Below are 19,041 nucleotides of genomic sequence, written 5' to 3'. Positions count from 1 at the left end.
AACCGTGAGCTATAATTGGGATATTTAGAAAAGAAAAATGTCAAGGGCTGTAAAACGAAATACATACAAAGCTCGTACAAATGTGACGACTATCTGATAATAGCTACAGATGTAGGTCGATGGAGAGGTAGAGGACCGAATTGGAGTCTGGGATTATTACATGGGATTAATGAGGATCTGGTGTTCCCTCAGGCTCTTCTCCACCTCAATACAGATCAACTCCCCTGACTGTGCGAAGTTTCATCAGCGGCAACTCCCTGAAAAGATGACTCAACGATGTGCACATCACAAGAACACCCATATATCTCCATATAGCCTACAGTTCAGGGCTCAACGCTAAGATTTATTTCTACTGTGCACGTTACTGCCTAATCATGTCCGTCAACTGTCCCGAGTGTCGTTCACGCTGCCCCGGGCATCGGGCAGTCCTTATTGTCGAGAAATGCAATGTTTAATAAAACTTTTGGGAGCAGTGATTTTTGTATAATTATTATTATCATGAGTAGGCTACTGTCATATTTGAGTTAAATAACTGAGGTCCGATTTTTCTTTTTGTCAAAAATGGGGTAGATAGGTCTTACACTATCTACAAGTCTGGCTACAATTTAATATTAACTAAATCTGCAATAAAAAAAACTAAAAAAAAAACTATGAGGAGCTATGTGGACAGAGGAAGGCCATTAAGAAAGTAAAATATAAAGCAAAAAGGCTACTGGAGTCTAACAGACACTCAATAATTTTTTCTTAATGACATTTAGGCCTACATCTGGCAAATTGTGCCATCATTATCAATACTTAGAAATTAAAGTATGGCAGGTAAATTTAATTAAATAATAGAGACAGAAACAGACATGGAAAGAAGGCCATTGATTAAGTGGAATAAATCATCTTACTATTATGCCCAGACAGCATGTAAAAACACTCTGTAGTGTATGAAATAAAACAATTTTATTAAAGATTTAAAGTTTAACATCCGAAGGACTTGCCACACATGATACAATGGATCGACTTAATGTGAGAGAACTAAACAGGCCGTCTTCAGTGGTATTTCTGGGTTAGTCTTCTCCTCCACAAATCATCTTTAGGCAGTCACCATAGTTGCCAGACACATCAGACTGAAATGAAGGAGAGCAAAGTCACCCACATGAACACTAAGACAATCAGGACAGACTGTACATCAGATTCAAACTATCAGTCATCACCAATAAATGTGTTTCATTTGCATTTTCATTTTCAGATTTGAGGAACGGATTGTGTCAAATCCTCCACTTGTTCATGTGCTTGTGAACTTTTTCACAAGTGACAAAATATTATTAATCAATTTTAGCATCTCTTGAGAGCATGATTAAATAAACCTGAGGATCAGGAGGTCAGTTACTACTCAATTCAAAGAAAGATGGCAGATGACCTGAACCTGTGCTGAAGTATTTATATCAGCAGAGAATACGCACATTTATTTCCTTGTGGAGTGAATTCTGATAGAGCTTCTTGAATTCCGCTCTGATGTCCAGCATGTCGATCTCTCCACGGCTGACCATTACTCTGGTCAAAGTGATTTCATCTGTACCTGCTCCCTGCAGGTTCACAAATATAAAACATAGTCCTATTTTTAATACAAACATCAGTGTCGTACAAACACAATGATAGAATATAATGTGTTTCTTGCAGTACCTTCATGCTTTTGTAGAGTTTTTCAGCAAAGTATGCAGGAGTGCTCATCACACACTTTACTATAAGAAACGTGTGTATATGATAAAAAAATATGTAGAGGTAAAACATTTATCAAATATTCTAATATGTATTTGCATTCATAATTGAAAATATACCAATGGCAACAAGCAGCTCCTCCAGGTTTCCAGACATTTCCTTCTCAATGCTCTTCTGCAAAGTCTTGCCACTGATGTTTTTATATTCCAATATTGCTGCAACCAGACATGTCAAGTTATATTTAAAACACACCTGCCATTTCAGTTCCAGTATGAAACACTTGTGTTTATATATTGATGATTATGTTGGTACTTTGTCTCAGGTGAGGGATGCTCCTTTTACAGAGGATCTCAATGAACTTGGACTCATCGGTTCCCAGTTTCTTCTCGCCCGCCTGATAGAGGGCCTTTGGAGGAAACAGAGAACATGTAGATACATCTCACAGAAAACATAATCTTCAACATTGCTACAAGTTTTGGCTTGCTGTCCATCATGGTGGGCCTAATTATAAAAATAAGGACAAAATGGTGAGAGATTGAGGTGCGTAGTTGTGTATATATCTTGGCATTGTGACTAGCAAATTAAATCAAGCCTGTCTTGAGAAATCCTAATTCATGATTCAGCACAAAATATACTATATTTTTATGCCATAGACTGATTTTTTACCCAATGAAATTCTAATGAAAAAGTATTTTGAATGAATGAATTCAGTACAGGATGATCTGTTATTATATAAAACGGGAACTTTTTTTTTGATATTTCTGTACCTTTGCGTCCACTTTAGCCTGATCTGCATTCACATTGGTGCTCTCGTCCCTCGCACCCTTACAATGAGAGACGAATAAAATATCTTCAATTTCCAGAGTATCATCTGCATTCATTAGAATAAACTGCTATGCATGTGTATTTAATCACCTCAGCAAGCAAAAGGATGGCTTTGCCAAAATGTCCTGAAACTTCACTCTTAAGGTTCTGTATCAGTGTTTTCTTTGTTTCTATAGGGCAATGGGAAGAGAAGCAATTATAACAACGTTTTGTAACTTACATATTTTGTTACTACAATAGATGCCTCATCTCACCCTCAGAATATGCTGCAGACAGCTCCTTGATTTGTTTATTTGTCCGTGAGGAAAGTATTTCTATCAGGATACTGTTGTCCGTTCCAGCCCCCTGGAGAACATCATGAATGAAACATACGTACAAACATTGGTAAATAACATGCAAAATATGTTCACATAGATACAGCTCAAATTTGTCTCAGATTATTGATAAAATGTAACAACAACAAAAAATATTCCAAAAGAAAAACTGGGAAATATAACTTACTTTCATTGCTTTGATTATCCATTTAGCATCATTGACTGCAGGAGGTCTTGCGAGCGCAACAAGCACCCTTTCAAAGTTGCCCTGGGTGTCACTTTTCAAGTCATTTGCAAGAATCTACGATCAAGACAAACAAATTAGATAGATTTTCGTCATATAACATGGCACACGCATACAATTAAGTATGATTTTACCCTCTTTGTGGTTTCTTGGTATGCCTTTGAAATAGCCTGCTTTTGACTGCTGCTCCTGTGGGTCAGTATCTCGATCAACGTCTTCTCAGTTGTACCTGGTAAGTTTTGGTGATATAACTCATTCATTCTCAAAAATATACAAAGCGATTGCAACAACAAGACTACAACGCCCTAAATAAATACTCATGTACACATAATGAATATACATATTACATACAGTATATAATGCACTTCAGGTATGTATATGTACCTATGCCTTCAATTGCTTTGCGGAGAGCTGCAACATCTTCACTGACGTTGAAGCTAGCTTTGGCTTTAATGGTACCCCTTTCCCCTGGCTAAAGGAGTAATCAATCAATCAATCAATCTGTATATATATAACACAAATAGCTGAAGCAAAAATATTTGTTTGTTTGTTATAGCCTACCGCTGCTGTAAATGAAGAGGGAGCAGAATTTGCAACACTTTGCAATTCTTCCTGTAACATAAGAAATTAAATTCAAATTCAAACTTAAACATCACCTTCAGGGATGAGTGAATATAGCTTTAAGATTTTACTTACCCACAAGTCTGCCATTTTTTTTTTTGATGGATTCTAGTCAGATAAAACAATTCATACAGTTCAAAATCATTTTCACTTTCCTTTTAAATAGGCTACAGGTAAACGACTTCCCTTCAGAAATAGATCGTAAAGACTAAACAGAAAAATACGTTTTGATAAAAACTCTATAATTATCATGATTTCTGAGTCTGAGTTCTGATGTGACTACATCAACGCACTTCTGTATCTCGATCTGCTGGACATCGATTGTACATCGAAAGCTGAAATTATGTTGATCAGAATCTAATTAAGATTTACCTCGGTAAGTGCTACCTGCATTTTTGTCTACTTTTATTAAATTTGCACTTACCTTTGCGAATTGCGATTCAGATTTACACTCAACGACGTGGCCCTCAATCTGGTTTAATTTATCTGGTTTAACCTGCTTCCTCAGGGCGTGAGTGACATGATGCATCGTCACAAAAGAAAGACTTGCATTCTTACTGAGCCTCTCCCTTCATGAATATCCAACGAGCTGCTATATGAATTTACCACTTAATTCAAAAGACAAATTGCAACATTTATGACCGAGAAAAAAATGTTTTAAATATGAATCTTAAATTAATACGAATCTCACTCTGTAGCTTCTATTTTAGCTGCAATAAACTGTAGGGTAGGCCTACATACAGTATTTCCCCAGACAGCTGGGAAATTTTTCATGAAATGAAGGAGGGCAAGCAGTCATAAGCACTAAGACAATCAGGACGGACTGTAGCCTACTGTATCAGTCATCATCACCAATAAACGAGTTTCATTTGCATGGAATATAGTAACACAGAAAAGAGGACAACAGTGACACAATATATATATATATATATATATATATATATATATATGTGTGTGTGTGTGTGTGTGTGTGTGTGTGTGTGTGTGTGTGTGTGTGTGTGTGTGTGTGTGTGAACTGTGAATGCAACAAGGAGAACACAAGGATTGCATGATTTATACCTATGCCTGCTATTGCTTTACAACGTTGAAGTTAGCTTTGGCTTTAATGGTATATAGGCTACCATACCCCTCTCCTCTGGCTAAAAAAAAGGGGGAGTAAAACAAATCTAAATGCTTCTGGGTACTGGAGGCTAGTTGTCACGTGGGGAAGTTGTAACAAGTTCCATTAGAAACTGTTTTGAGTCAATAGTCCACTTACAGGCTTGATACATTTTTATGTGTTTTTTATGTGTTTTATGTGTTTGTATTAATAAACTGCCTTTCAAATACAAACCTTGTATTTTTTTATACTTTGCGGTATAACCATATACAGTAGCCTACACCATACAGCTGGAAAAATACTGTTCTTACCCACAAGTCCGCCATTTTTTATTGGGAAGATTCTATAAACAAACATTTTCATAATTCAGTTTTGATTCTTTTTTCACCGATTACTAATGCATGCTCTTTGCAGATACTCAAGTAGATGAATCCATTTCATTCACATTTACTTTTCTCTTTCAATTTTATTTGTAACTACACAAAAAAAAGGTTAACGATTGAATGAGATTTTAAAGACTCAACAACAATACATGCTGTCATATTATCACTGATTCCTGATTGACTGCAGCAATTAGTTTAAATTATTTTTTATTTTTTTAAATCTTCTGGCCAAGGGTTGTATATCCAAATCATAAGTTATGCTAATTAAACCAACACTTAGAATTAGTGCTACCAACAGTTTTTGTATACTTTTAAATCGTCTTTGCCCTTCGTAATACAAACTAATAAATGACATATGGTCCTCTGTCTGGTTTAAGACATGATGTCATGATCTCAAAAGATTCTTAGTGAGTCCCTCCCTTCTTGAATAACATGCTGCTATGAATTTTAAACATAGTTCAAAAGAAAACTTACATCAAAGTCTCCAACTAAAATTAAAATTGATGATAGATTCAATAATCATTCAGTATATTCAGTTTATTAATTTATTTTATTGCTAAAAAGGCACAAGTACAGGCATCATGTTGATTATTTCACCATAAATGATAGCACCAAAAACTGACATCTCCAAAACTTTCCTTTGTCTGATAGGCACTCACTTAGCAATGGACAAAACTTAACAAAATTACAAAAACAGGGAAAGAAACATATATATATATATATAGAGAGAGAGAGAGAGAGAGAGAGAGAGAAGAGAGAGAGAGAGAGAGAGAGAGAGAGAGAGAGAGAGAGAGAGAGAGAGAGAGAGAGAGAGAGAGAGAGATTTGACTCAGTATGAAATAATAATCATAGTATTTTCCATGCTTTCCACTCCCAGTGCTTTGACGATTCTGGATATTCTTGATCAAATTAGCACCATGTGATGTTGGATGACTTGATACAAAACTACAGATTTTTTTACATACTATACAGTGAAAAAAAACAAATACATGTGACTTACATGATGTGACATTAATACAAAACTAAATAATCCAAGATAACATGAGGTGAATAATCTTTAAAAAAAAAAAAGATATTTGGTAGTGTTTGGTTATATAAGTACAGACAGCAGTCATATGAAACAAAAATACATTTTGTTGTCCAGTGTTTGAAAATATAAGATGCTACAGCAAATGGAGTCAGCAGACTGACAGCAAATCAATAGTGGTTATCAAATCTATGATCTATATAATCATACAGCTAATCGAAACATTTGGTTTCTTGTCTGCAAGTACCGAAGGTTTACACAAACTAATAATGCATCACTTTGGGCAGTCTACTCAGATTTGGAATTAAATAAATCGCACTTGACAAATATCAACATGGCACACCGGTGATCATCAGGCCAAAAGTAAATTACACAATGAGGCAGAGCATCAAAACCAGATCAAAATACAGGGATGACCATGTCATCCGATAATTGCACTTAATAAACGTATTTACATCACTCGCCCGGTCCAAAGCGTTGGCACTCATCTTTCCTTTAATACTTTCATGTGTTTTTACATTTGATAAAATAGCAGATGCAGCAATAGAAACTCTCCATTCATTTAAACAAAGTGGCTGAGCTACCACCGAGCCATTGTATGATCCTCATACACAGCGATGATTTGAAACTGAGATTGGAAACATAAGATCTAAAGACACCATTATGCGTTGTTCATTTATGTTTGAGGTAGCTCAGTTGTGAAATGATTTACACTGCATAGCTGGCAAGCATACTTTCCCTTTTGTCCTCATGGTCATACAAAAATACATTAACATCATATGTCATTATTACAAATATTCATAGAAAATGATTTTTTTTTCGTCTCAAATATTCTAGAAGGTCAGACTTCAGTGCCGTCATTCAGGTTGTTGTGGAGTTTGACCTCCAGATTGACCTGTTTGACCTTGACCCCATTGACCTTGTAAGTATCAGTGTTCTTGTTTAGGACGTTGACGTTTCTTACAGAGCAGTGCTTGCTGTTAAGGTTTTTCTCCAGACGTTCTATGCAGACCTCCACCTTCGTGTTCAGAGGATAATCCTCCACCTCCTTCTCAGACCTCTTTTTTACAACCCTGCGGCACTTCCTGACCATGAGACAGAAAGCTAGAAGGACCAAGAAAAGTAGGACAAAAGCTGCCACTCCACCCCCAATGGATCCTCCCATTTGGGGATTGAAGGTGCCCGATGGTTCCACTTCAAGCTTCAAGGTCTTCATGTTGGTGCCATTCTTCACCTGGTCACCTTCATTGTCGTAGATCAGGGATTCATCCAGCATTAGGCGACCTGAACGGTCCACCAGATCTCGCCGGCTTCGCTTGAGCTCATAGGTCACTGAGCGTTGGATTCTGGGAGCAGAAATGGAATCGGGTCCAATAACGTAGATGACCTGGAGGTACCATTGGTGCCCAGCCTCAACCTGAAGAAATGCAACAAATAGGATTTTTTATAAACGCAAAAATAAAAAGCTCTTGTACTTTAATCAAGTTCCCTATAGTCATGGCAGACTGTTAGTCTGGCAACTTTCTCTAAACAAATAGATTAAGGCATTTCCCTGAAGGGTACAATTGAATAGCTTTGGCTCTGACATTTGCCAAGATTTCTAGTATGTGTCAAAGAGAAGGTCTGTTTAACAGTTTGACTTTTTGGGAGAATCTTACAGCCACTGACCTTATAAAGGGCATCAACCTTCATTGTGAAGCCGTCTACACCTGGCATCGCAGACAAGGACTGGAGGTCAGGAATGTCAGATGCAAAGTTGGCCTCAAAGGGAACATCGTGGAAGTAGCGGTCACAAACATCAGGCTGCTTCCGGTCCTATGCGATACATTTTTTACAATTATTACGTGGCTCTCTGGAATACTTCATTCTGATTGGTCAATCATGGCATCCTATTATCTATTATTTCAGAATATTCACTGTCACCTATGGCAATGCTATATATCATCCCGCTTAACCGGAACTGGCGTCCTCTTGTGTCACAGTTATTGTCTGAACTGAAAATTACCTCAGAGGATATTGTAACATTAATATTATTGTAATGTTGTTGCCATATTTGTCTTGGCAGATTATCTTTCTTAGTGGAAGCTTTAAAGAGTTAGTTCACCCAAAAATGAAAATTCTGTCAAAAATTACTCGCCCTCATGTCATTCCAAACCCGCAAGACATTCATTCACAAATCTTTGGAACACAAATATCACAAAAAATATCTTTTTAATGGAATCTGAGAGCTTTCTGTCCCTCCATTGACAGCTACCCAACTACCACTTTCTAGCCCCAAAAAGGTAGTAAAGACTTCATAATAGTAATCCATGTGACTCCACTGGTTTAACCTCTATTTTATGTAGCGACGCAAGAGCTTTGCTTTGAGTGCCTTTCTTGAGCAGCAAATCAGCATGAAATGTATGCATAGCATATAAGCATAGTATGATTTCTGAAGGATCATGTGACACTAAAGACTGCAGAAATGGCTACTGAAAATTCAGCTTTGCATCACATGAGTAAATTACATTTTAAAATATATTAAAATAGAAAATAGTTATTTTAAAGGTGGGGTATGTGATTCTCTTTTTTGTCAATTTTTTCAAAATCACTTGAAATCCTATTCCTAACCCACTTACAGCCACTGAGTTAGAAGCACTGAAATGAAAATTAAGCAATTTAATCATCTGTTGAACGGGCAGGACTCGAAAAACTCGTCAATCATACCCCCCTCCCCCCATCCCCCTCGCGGAGAGACAGAGAGAGAGTAATGGGTGGAGTCAGGGCCAGCGTTGGAGGAAAGAAGGTAGGACCATGTGAGTTGTGTATTTTCAAAATCTGCCAGCCGTTTTGCAAATCCCATACCCTACCTTTAAATTGTAATAAAATTTCACAATATTACTGATTTTTTTGGTATTTAAAATAAATGCAGCCATGTGGAGCATAAGAGACTTCTTTCAAGAAAATCTTACCCACTGTAATAAATAATATAGAGTGTAATATATAATATACAGTTATTTAAATCATACGTTATGTATATGCTTGGCGTCTGGGTCCTGATCACAGGGCTTACTGAAAATGGATAAACTGTATATTTTCTTTTAGTTAATAATTGATCGTTGCCAATGGCATTATTAACATCATTTAACCAGAAAGTGGCAGAGGAACATGATTTTTTCATAGCTTATCTTAATGTGCTAGTGTCGGGATATAGGCTTCTGTAGTGACAGTTTATGCAAATATGACATTATAATATCAACAGTTACTTCAAGGTTACTGCAAATGTTCAATTGTTGAAAATGTTCAAAATTTTATGCACAGTATGCAACTGCAGTATTTGCACTATAAACATTTTTTCTTTATATAAAGTGTGTGTGAACTATGGCTATGCTGCGGTGGGGGGTGTGGGGGGGGTATTGGGGTGTGTGTGTGTGGGGGGGGGGTATTGGGGGGGCCTCCATGTCCATTTTGCTTGAGGCCCCCAAATTCCTTCAAACGGCCCTGGTTGCCATCATTTGTCCACCTTTTCACTTATTTTAGATGCAACTTTAAAACTTTCCCCTGTAAAATCGTATTACAGCTGTCGTCTCAATATTAATTCCAAGGTATACAAAAAGAGTTTGATCTTCAAAATATCACTTGAACATTTCCATCGACAAAAGTATTTCAGTTAAAACAACAACACCAAGTGAATCTTGTTAGACCGGTTAAACTGGTCTGGGTTTGTTACAATAGACACATACCAGAAGCAGGAACCTGTGTTTGAGGTGCTTGTTCGGTTGAATGCAGCCATACTGAGGGCCTTCGTTATACAGGGTGCCTGTGGGGTCGAAGAAGGGCACATAGCCATCCCGTCCCGTACACAAATATACTTTCTCCAGCTGCAGCTTGTAGGCTGAATTCAGGTTCTGGTCAGGATTCCACAGTACTCTACCATAAAGCGTTTGACCTGCGTAATATCAAACAATGAATAAAGGAACGCATAATGGTGGCAATAATCCTAAATTTTCATTGATTTGCTAATTCTACCCATCGAAAAGGCTCCTTTATAGTCCATCTCAGCCACGGAGATGTCTGCGAGAGCAGGATCCATTAAAAAGACTTTCTCGTTATTACAAAGCTGGAACTCAGTATTCAGCGAGTAGACCACAGGAACAGGGCGGTTGGTCTGCTGGAAGGCGATGGGCAGCAGGAACCTATTGATTGAAAGAGAGTGTTACAAGCCCTTGCACGTTGATGAATACTCTTGTTGACTCACACAAACAGTCTGCGTCTGATGAAACCAGTAAAAGTGGATGACAACTGCAATATCTTTAAACCCTGCTGGCTCAGCTCAGAAAAAAACATCTTCAACACAAAAAGTCATTTAAGAGCCCGCAAGGAGTCATCAATGGAAAAGCTCCATGGTAACATACTTCTCTTGAGCATGGGCCGTGCAGGAAAGAGGCTTATCCCCAGAGTCAACCCATGCCTGTGTTGGCTGTACTGTGCAGGGGATGAGGAAGACTGTGTACTCTCCAGAGTAGTCTTTCCTAGAGCACAACAGCAAGCGCACGGTCAGTGGCATTAAGGTAGGTACACTTTGTTGATGTGACAGCATTAGACTTCACGCTGCTCACCTGCTGTAGGAGCTTGTGGCTCTCCAGAGCTGGTAGGGTGAATCAAAGGACTGTGCGCTCCACACCAGCTGCAGGTCAAATTCAATGCCCCCCAAGTGATCTGGAGCCATCAGATGAGACTTCTGTCCAGGGAGGGTATGATGTTCAGGGACAAATTGACCTAGAGGGACATGAAAGTTTTATCACTCACTCAAAATTCGGTCAAACGCATCCGTCTAGAAAAACAATGGCAAAGTAGTGGAGTGGAATAGAAAAACGCGGTCTGTGCAAACAAATAACACAGACTACAGACCTCTGAACTTGGCATGGGTTTTGAACTCAATCACCAGTCGTCCGTCATCCCTAATGAATATCCGAATGATCTGTAATCTAGCTGACAGCACGCTGTCTGTCTGAATTCCTAGAGTAAAGAGACATTCATAAGCAATCAGTCAGCATCAGCTGCAACATTAACACAGTTAGATGATGACATCAGGTAATACAACACAGATTGTTCCTGAGTTTGTCCAATGGTTTTGGGTCTGTTGATGAAACTACATGTACCTGTTCTCCATAAGACTGTGTCGTAGAAGAAGGAGAACTCCATCTCTGTGTGGTGCTCCAGGGAGGCCCATCCACGAGGAGCCGTCACATAGATGTAGGACACATAGAGCGGCACCTGAACAGTCAGGAACGACTGAGCCGAATCTCTGACCTGCAAAAATGCAACCACACACTCATTTGAATTGCTGTATGGACTTAATCTGCCACATCAGATTTCAGCTAGACAGGAATATTTGTACATAATTTGTGATGCAAAATGCAAATCATGTGTTCAAACGAACCTGAAAGTCAGCAGCTACTGATCCTCCACATACATCGATAAGCTCTGTCATGTCATAATATGCATCAAATGTCCATATGCAGCTTTTCAGATTGAGATGCTTGTATAGCTGGATGGTTCTGGGTTCTCGAACACCGGGGTTGAACTGGTATGGACGGTCATATCCAGGGCCCAGGGATATGCTGTCATATGACACGTCATCCAAGAAGCCGGTTTCTGGGTGAGAATTTACAACGTGTTTTCAGAGTTGAAAAATATGTTTGCATTCTCAATATATATAATTCTTATATTTTACATTTAACTCCATATTAAAGCATTCTTCTGTAAAGATAATTCCAATAATTCTACATCATAGGAGAAGGCAATTTTGCCAACTACTTCATGTAGAATATTAACCTTATTTTTCAACACAGAAGTAAGCTATTTCCAGTGAATGAGCGAGACTTTCGATTCATAAGTAAATAACTAGAAGAATAAAGTGCAGTAAATGGTAAAACTAATTGCACTACAAACCAGGGTATTTATGGTTATGATACTAAATTAAAATAATATGAATACAAATACCAGTTTGCAACATAAAGCAGCATAACAGTTAAAATAACTGGAAGCGGCAGATACTGGAAGCCTTGCACGTTTAAGTTAAAGACGACTGCGTCCATTCTTATATTAAAACAGTTGGATAAGATTAGTTTGTATCTGCTTTGATCTGATCTGGTCTACTGTAGTATGCAGCTACTCTCACCAGAAATGCCATGTAGGTCTTTAAGTGTGACCAGATTGGAGCAGACGTGCTGCTGACGGTAAATAGACTCGGAGAGCAGGAAGTGTAGGTTATGCAGAGGCATGGTGGACACCAATGGAAGCATTCCATCCTGATGAGGGATCTGCACTGAGATATGGATCCTGTTCAGAGAAAAAAAGAAAGAAAAACTTTATAAAATGCTATTTTCTTCTTTGAAGTACTGAACATAGGTTGGAAAATGTATTGGTTTGGATTTGCAGTTGTCTTGACAGGCTTATTTTTTCAAACATATAAATTCATTTTGATCTTGTTTTGCCCAGAGGCAAAAATGATGTAGAGCTCTACAAACCTAACAGCTGCGGTTTCAATCGAAACCCTGTCTCTCAAAAAAATCGACTGGAATCTGTCTGTTACGTCTGTAACATAACATAACTTGCTTACAAAAAGTCTCTTCTGACCTGTTTGGATGCTCTTTGTGTTTGACATCCAGGTATTTTAGACTGGCTATAAAGGACTGAGCCTGGAAGCCTCGAGCGGTTCCTGTGGTGACGGGGGTGTGACATATCGATCCCTCAGTGCCAATAGTGACAATGTTGCTCCTCAGTGGAGTTCCCAGATGCCCAGCTTTATCTCTGGCCTGAGCTACACAACGCACATGGAAGCGTCTGCTGAAATAGATACTGTCCAGGACCTGTGTAGCAAAATTATTTATTTAACTACAGGAACTTAAAAGCTGCAAAAAGTGAAAATGCTTCCAGATCATATTACATATGAACATATGCATATTAAATATGACTACTGATTGCAGTAATTAGAAGTTTTAGGTAATGGCTAGATTAAAAACAATTGTAATATTCTATCTATGACAAACAATTCTAAAGAAAACAACAGACTAACCATGTGATTGACTGTGGTGTAAGGTGTGTTATCCGTCACTGTCTCAAAGGGTGACCGTGCTCCGCTGGTGTCTGTAGGAGTTGCTACCTCCCAGCTGAAGTGGACAGAGGTCTGGTTGATGCCTGCCTCCTCACAGCGCTCTCTCATGACTGAGTATTTGGGGTAATGGGGGTCGCAGGGAGTCACACAGACCAGCGGATATCCTGGCGATGGAGACTTCTTACTGCCCTCTTTAGTGACCTCCTGGATATAGTCATAGTCTGACAGAGACACCACCTGTGAGGAGAACCAAAAGTCCACATGAAACCGGACTTTAATAGCATGACTCAAAATCAAAAGACTTCTGAGATCTCACAGCTATAATATTAGATTTATGGATCAAGACAAATATAAATAAATTAGTACAATTGAATATAATAAAAAATGAATGTTCAATGATATTGAAATAACATACTGATTTCTAAAGTGACTTTTGTGACATCTATGCAGTGATTAACTTATCTGTCACAATATTGTAGGCAAATGTCTTAAATTTCCAGACTTTGCGAAGAAATTTTGAGGGGAAAAAATATTTCTATCTCAAATAATTGCATTTCTTTTTCAATTAATCAAAAATAATGAAAAAATTGTATTACAGTTTCCACTAAAATATTAAGCAGCACAACCATTTTCAACAATGATGAGTAACAGTATGAAATGTTTCTTGAACACCAAATCATCATATTAAGAATATTTCTGAAGGTTCATGTGACACTGAAAATCACAGGAGTAAATTACATTTTAAAATATATTTATTGGAATTTTTTTTTGGAATACTGTTTTGATTTTGATCAAATAAATGCCGCCTTGGTGAGCATAAGAGACTTTACAAAAAAGAAAGAAGGGTTCTTACAGAACCCAAACTTTTGAACGGTAGTGTGCAATTAAACATTTTAATCGAACTGACAAGTATTCAGATTTTGATATTCTAAATATCAATCCCACAAGCATTTACTGTACATCTCTTACAATGGGTGGGGCTGGAAGGATGAGACTTCCTGCAGCTTCCTGATCTAGGATTGTGACTGTTGCCATGGTAATCTCTCCAAGCACAGCTTCAACAGGATCGTCTGGACCAAGGACCAATGAGAAAGACTCATGCCACTCTCTGTCCTCATTGGACAGAATCTCTACCTTAAACAGGATGTGGTCCACACCTGAGGACACAACAGAATTTTTATCATTGATTAGAATGAAGGTATACTATACAGGTATATAGGTATACTATATTTTTTATTATAAAAAACTAAAAAATAAATACTAAAAAATAAAAAAACAAATATATGACTTACCAGGGCTGAACTTAAGGACTCGACTCTTGGGGTTATAGTCTACACCTGATTGTGCCGATCCATCCCTTGTGCTGCATCGGATCTTGGAGGTGCGGTCAAGGTCTCCTTTACGAATTACCTTGATATTCAAAACCTCGATTCCATCTGGACCAGGGGGCTCACGAACTTGGTATGAGGCTTGTTCAAACTCAATCGTAGGTGCTGAAAAGCATGATGTGCACTTTTTTTACATTTACATATATGCATTTGGCAAACACTTTTATACAATGCAACTTACAGTGCAATCAAGCTATACATTCTATCACCCTGAGAATTTAATCCATGGCTTCCTGTTGCCAAGCTCTACCAAAGCTTTCTTTTAACATTTGAATGGTACAAATTAGTATTTTTGTGTTTAAGATTGTGTTTCAAGCAACACGCTTACTACTCACCATCTTCATCATTTGTGATGGTCACAGTCACAATGTCGTTGACTCCTATCATGGCTCCAATCCAGTGGTCACCCTGTGGGCTTCCAAGGTGGACCTGGAACTCCTCTTCAGGCTCAAACACTGAGTCATCTTGAATCAATATAGTACAATTCTTCACCTGCCAATAGTAAGCAATAGGTTTTAAAATTCCTTGTCCATCATTCTTTTGTTTCAAAGTAAACATTTCTGAAGTGATTATAAAAGAATTAATGACAAAACATATTTATCGTACCTTCTCCCCTTTTCGAAAGGTGATCCTAGAATCGTCTGCATTTCTCCTCTCCTCAAAGTCGTCCATTACCATGGCGGACATTGTACGTGTGAAACATCGGACGGAAGACTTATAGGACAGATCTCCTGTCCTAAAAATGGGGATGTGCAGGACACCATCTTTTTCCTTTACGGTATACGCCAGCTTCTCAAACTGCATGCTAGGTACTATAAGAAGAAAGCGTATGATGTTACATGCTTGCTAAATCACAGTGATAACCATTGTAATGGACAAGTAAACGCACTGTCTTGGGCGGTGTCCGTGATGTAGACTGAGGCTTCATATGGTTCAGTCAGGACCGCTCCGTTAGGAGAGCTAAGAAACACAATGAAGGACTCTTTCCCTTCAATTGTAGGGTTCTGGATGTCATCCATTATGGTCAAACTGCATGTCTACGCAAAAAAAATTAATAAAAAAATTTACTTGATTTGATTGAAATGAGGCCTGTAAATACCAATCGTCTTACAGTTTGTCAGAACACATGTGAGAACAGTCTAGTTTTATTACCTCCTCCGTCTTGCCTGGTTTAAACTCCACCTTTTTGGAACTCGGGATGTAGTCAACACCGGGCGTTGCTGAATCTTGTTCTGCAGGACGTGTGGCACACCACACAGAGGTTACTGAGGAGAGGTCACTGCCCTGCCGCAGAACAGGGATTTCAATGGTGCCTGTGGGAAGATATGTTAGACAATTAATAATACATAGGTATTGTATTGGACAGATTACAAAACTGACACCCACTATATTGTCTATGACAGATGATCTCCACCAACCTGCATCTTCACTGAAGGTGAAGGACCCGTTGCCCAGGAGGACAGTGGAGGCATCATTTGGCCCGTCTATGATGACTTTAGCCACGGTGACATCACCCATCCGTGCATTGTCTGAGGCGTCTGACAGCACCAGCTGAAACTCCTCAGAGAGTTCATACTCGCTGTCATCAATCAGCTTTACGTCACAGGTGGACATGCTCACACCTGGGCCAAAGATGACTCTGTTGTCACTGCTCATGCCACGGGTCTTATAGTCAGAGCCGGACTCCAGAGCGTGAAGGCTGCTGCCCCGGGCTGACTTAGGCACAGTGTAGCAGAGGGCCGAGACTGTGCTGCTGGTGTCACCTGATCAGAGACAAGAGATGAACTTCTGATGATGTAAATGAACACATTTTTCACATATTTTTAGTCCTACCATCAATAGACTATAATTTACAAATGTACACATGTACACATTAATATTCATTGCCTTCTTGACTTCAGACATTTTTGATTACTGAACTTAAAGCCTCTCAGAACAAGTAATTGAGTTTTTATGGATTAACCATATAAAGAGCAATTTAGTTGAGCCATTTGTTCATTGTTAAAGAAATACTCCAGGATAAATATTAAAAAAGAACAAAATTTTGGCTGATAAATCAATATTTATTAATCATTTAAATTAATATTAAAGCTGATAACCGACAAATGGCCAATATTGAAATCTATAGTATTTATACTACTTTGTCTAAATAAACACTAAATTAATAAATTCTGGTTGATAAGCCATTTATTTTCATGTTATGGTCGAAAACTGACAAATGCTCAATATTATAATGTATAATATTTATAATACTGGATTTAGGGATCATAATATTATAATGTGCAGTATTAAAAATGTTATATTTTGATTATTTATTTTGAGATTATTTTAAGATTACATTTAACAGTTAATAAATTATTAGTGTTTATTAAGTTATTTAATGAAGCGAAAGTATTAATATAAAAATTGGGGAAAATGTTCAATGTACAAAAATGTAAATGTAAAATGTACAAAATGTTAATAAATGCAATACTGACTGATACCGATAAACGAATCTCTAATATAAGTTGATTAACAATATAGCACCGATATATCATGTACCTCTACATACAATTTAAACGATACACACAACAGCCCTAATATTCAGATTAGGACAGGCCCTTAAATTATTACATTTTTTGTGACCAATCTTAAATATGCAGTTACATTCTTGAGCATTATTGTCGGGAATACAATTTGTAACATATGCATATCTGAAAATCTTTTAAAATCTTTTTTTGTAAGAAATGGTTCCACTGACCCTTTCTCTCAATAGGAGCAAAGATAAAGCCTTTGCTCTCATTGACGTGGTAGGTCTTCTTATCAAACTGCAGGGTGGGTTCATCCTCCGTGTCATTGATATTGACTTTAGCTCGGGTCACTGACCCCAGTAGGGCGTACACTGGCATACTCAGCTCCACATTAAAGCTCTCGATGTTCTCAAAGACCTGGTCATCGTTGATAACAATGGTGCACACCTTGGTGTCTTCTCTCTCATCAAACTGAACCTGAAGAACATTAAAAAGCTTCAGAATGTTCTAGACGAATAATCCATCCATCAAATCAAAAAAGGGAATTTGATATTATATAGTAATACCTTGAAATAATAAAGAACATAGAACATACCTGTCCAGCATACTCAACGTAGTCCTGTTGTCCGACCCGAGAGCCCATGCTGGAGGTGGACGTGGCAGTGCCTTGTTCGGTACGACAAAGCACAATAGCATACTGGTTCAGATTTCCAGTCCTCTTTACTGTGACCGCCACGGTTCCATCTTTTTCACTCACATTGTAGCTGCAGACAGAAGACAAAACATTACTAAGAATTAATTTAATCAATTCATGACATAAACAGGTTGGTTGGATGAAGACTTGATCTAGAACAAAATTCGAGGCAGGCGCACCTCTTGTGCTCAAAGCTGATAAGAGACCACTGGATGTGGAACACATTGTCGCTGACGATGTTGGGTTTGCTGTCCTTCACAAGGAACTTGAAGTTGTCCATGGTCTCTTGAACCCTATCATCACTCAGAACGTATCGGATAAGGCCTAGGTTTATGTCAGCTGCAAGACAGAATACATTTAGATTACATTTTACAACTCCAAATGCACTAGCAGAATTTGATGCAGGCGCATTTAGTATGTAACGCCAGGTGCACACTACAAGACTGAAGCTTGTCGGCCTGCACACTCATTTTGTTTTTGTACAAAACTAATCAGTCTTGGGCCTTCCCTTTCAGACGCAAAAATGTATGGGAGGAGAGTATTTAAATGATTTACGCAAGGTGATTTACTAAGGTTTGCGCAAGTCTGTTTACTGGTATTTGCGCCATTATTTACCACCCAAAAAGCATTTCTTAAACCAGACGCTAATTTGCGCTGCTCTTGGGAGATTGCGATGGTCATTATGGAAATGATCCATTTGCTTCTGTGTTCTTTAATTTGCGTGTCTTCAGTAGATCACGTGCAGAACTTTCCACTCCCATCGGCGCTATTTTGGAATTGCGCTCTTACGCTAATTTGCCCTGTTTAGTAAATCTGGCCCTTGGTGTGTCAATTACAAGATCATTCTCCTCCCCAACTGTAATTATTATCCCAAAATTCGTTCTCATACTAATTCAGAGCCAGAGTTGATTCTTGAAAACAGGTCATTGAACAATATGGTGGGAGGCTTGTGGAACAAAGAAAAACAAACATAAAGACAGTGGTTAGGGAGACGTGGGCAGCTTTAGTCAGGGTAAATTGCATATCTAATTGGTTGAGGATTAAAACGAGGCTGTCTATGTGTTAGCTATGCTTTAGTTTTTTTTTTGTAACAGCATAGCTTCAGCCATGTAGTGTGCTCTTGGCTTTGG

At 38.2% G+C, this 19,041-nt stretch overlaps 2 protein-coding genes across 2 annotated transcripts in view; both read right to left on the bottom strand.

Moving 5' to 3' along the window:
* Window positions 1-926: 926 nt before the first annotated feature.
* On the bottom strand, window positions 927-4,475 carry anxa3a (annexin A3a). Its single transcript, XM_084113128.1, has 14 exons — window positions 4,136-4,475; window positions 3,787-3,819; window positions 3,652-3,702; window positions 3,475-3,562; window positions 3,225-3,319; window positions 3,034-3,147; window positions 2,787-2,877; window positions 2,623-2,702; window positions 2,475-2,531; window positions 2,020-2,113; window positions 1,827-1,922; window positions 1,672-1,730; window positions 1,452-1,574; window positions 927-1,115 (listed from the first exon to the last, which is right to left on the bottom strand). Exons 1-14 carry the CDS (start codon window positions 4,238-4,240, stop codon window positions 1,056-1,058), a joined length of 1,146 nt encoding a protein of 381 aa, XP_083969254.1. The 5' UTR covers window positions 4,241-4,475; the 3' UTR covers window positions 927-1,055.
* A 1,242-nt stretch (window positions 4,476-5,717) lies between these two features.
* Window positions 5,718-19,041, bottom strand: part of fras1 (Fraser extracellular matrix complex subunit 1) — a 112,826-nt gene continuing 99,502 nt past the window's right edge. Inside the window, exons 53-74 of the mRNA XM_084114759.1 lie at window positions 18,091-18,250; window positions 17,813-17,981; window positions 17,448-17,694; window positions 16,126-16,470; window positions 15,860-16,020; window positions 15,597-15,744; window positions 15,314-15,519; window positions 15,043-15,199; window positions 14,612-14,812; window positions 14,289-14,476; window positions 13,281-13,556; window positions 12,842-13,074; window positions 12,384-12,544; window positions 11,643-11,857; window positions 11,362-11,512; window positions 11,111-11,218; window positions 10,819-10,978; window positions 10,615-10,731; window positions 10,229-10,395; window positions 9,943-10,148; window positions 7,889-8,035; window positions 5,718-7,637 (exon numbers count right to left, since the gene is read on the bottom strand). Coding sequence (XP_083970885.1) covers window positions 7,062-7,637; window positions 7,889-8,035; window positions 9,943-10,148; window positions 10,229-10,395; window positions 10,615-10,731; window positions 10,819-10,978; window positions 11,111-11,218; window positions 11,362-11,512; window positions 11,643-11,857; window positions 12,384-12,544; window positions 12,842-13,074; window positions 13,281-13,556; window positions 14,289-14,476; window positions 14,612-14,812; window positions 15,043-15,199; window positions 15,314-15,519; window positions 15,597-15,744; window positions 15,860-16,020; window positions 16,126-16,470; window positions 17,448-17,694; window positions 17,813-17,981; window positions 18,091-18,250 — 4,499 coding nt within the window. The 3' untranslated portion in view covers window positions 5,718-7,061. The remainder of the gene's footprint in view (window positions 7,638-7,888; window positions 8,036-9,942; window positions 10,149-10,228; window positions 10,396-10,614; window positions 10,732-10,818; window positions 10,979-11,110; window positions 11,219-11,361; window positions 11,513-11,642; window positions 11,858-12,383; window positions 12,545-12,841; window positions 13,075-13,280; window positions 13,557-14,288; window positions 14,477-14,611; window positions 14,813-15,042; window positions 15,200-15,313; window positions 15,520-15,596; window positions 15,745-15,859; window positions 16,021-16,125; window positions 16,471-17,447; window positions 17,695-17,812; window positions 17,982-18,090; window positions 18,251-19,041) is intronic.

Source organism: Abramis brama, assembly GCF_963993115.1.
Source record: "Abramis brama genome assembly, chromosome: 5".
NCBI lineage: Eukaryota > Metazoa > Chordata > Actinopteri > Cypriniformes > Leuciscidae > Abramis > Abramis brama.
Note: the sequence above shows the minus strand (reverse complement) of the source record. Positions and strands in the feature narration are given on the sequence as shown.

What these genes read in the sequence shown, in the direction of transcription:
- anxa3a (XM_084113128.1), bottom strand. Translation starts at nt 4,240, where the DNA reads ATGCATCATGTCACTCACGCCCTGAGGAAGCAGGTTAAACCAGATAAA. An exon ending in GTCTGCAGCATATTCTGAGG is followed by an intron (nt 2,703 to 2,786) that starts GTGAGATGAGGC and finishes ATTGCCCTATAG; the next exon opens with AAACAAAGAAAACACTGATA. An exon ending in GGAGCTGCTTGTTGCCATTG is followed by an intron (nt 1,731 to 1,826) that starts GTATATTTTCAA and finishes CGTTTCTTATAG; the next exon opens with TAAAGTGTGTGATGAGCACT.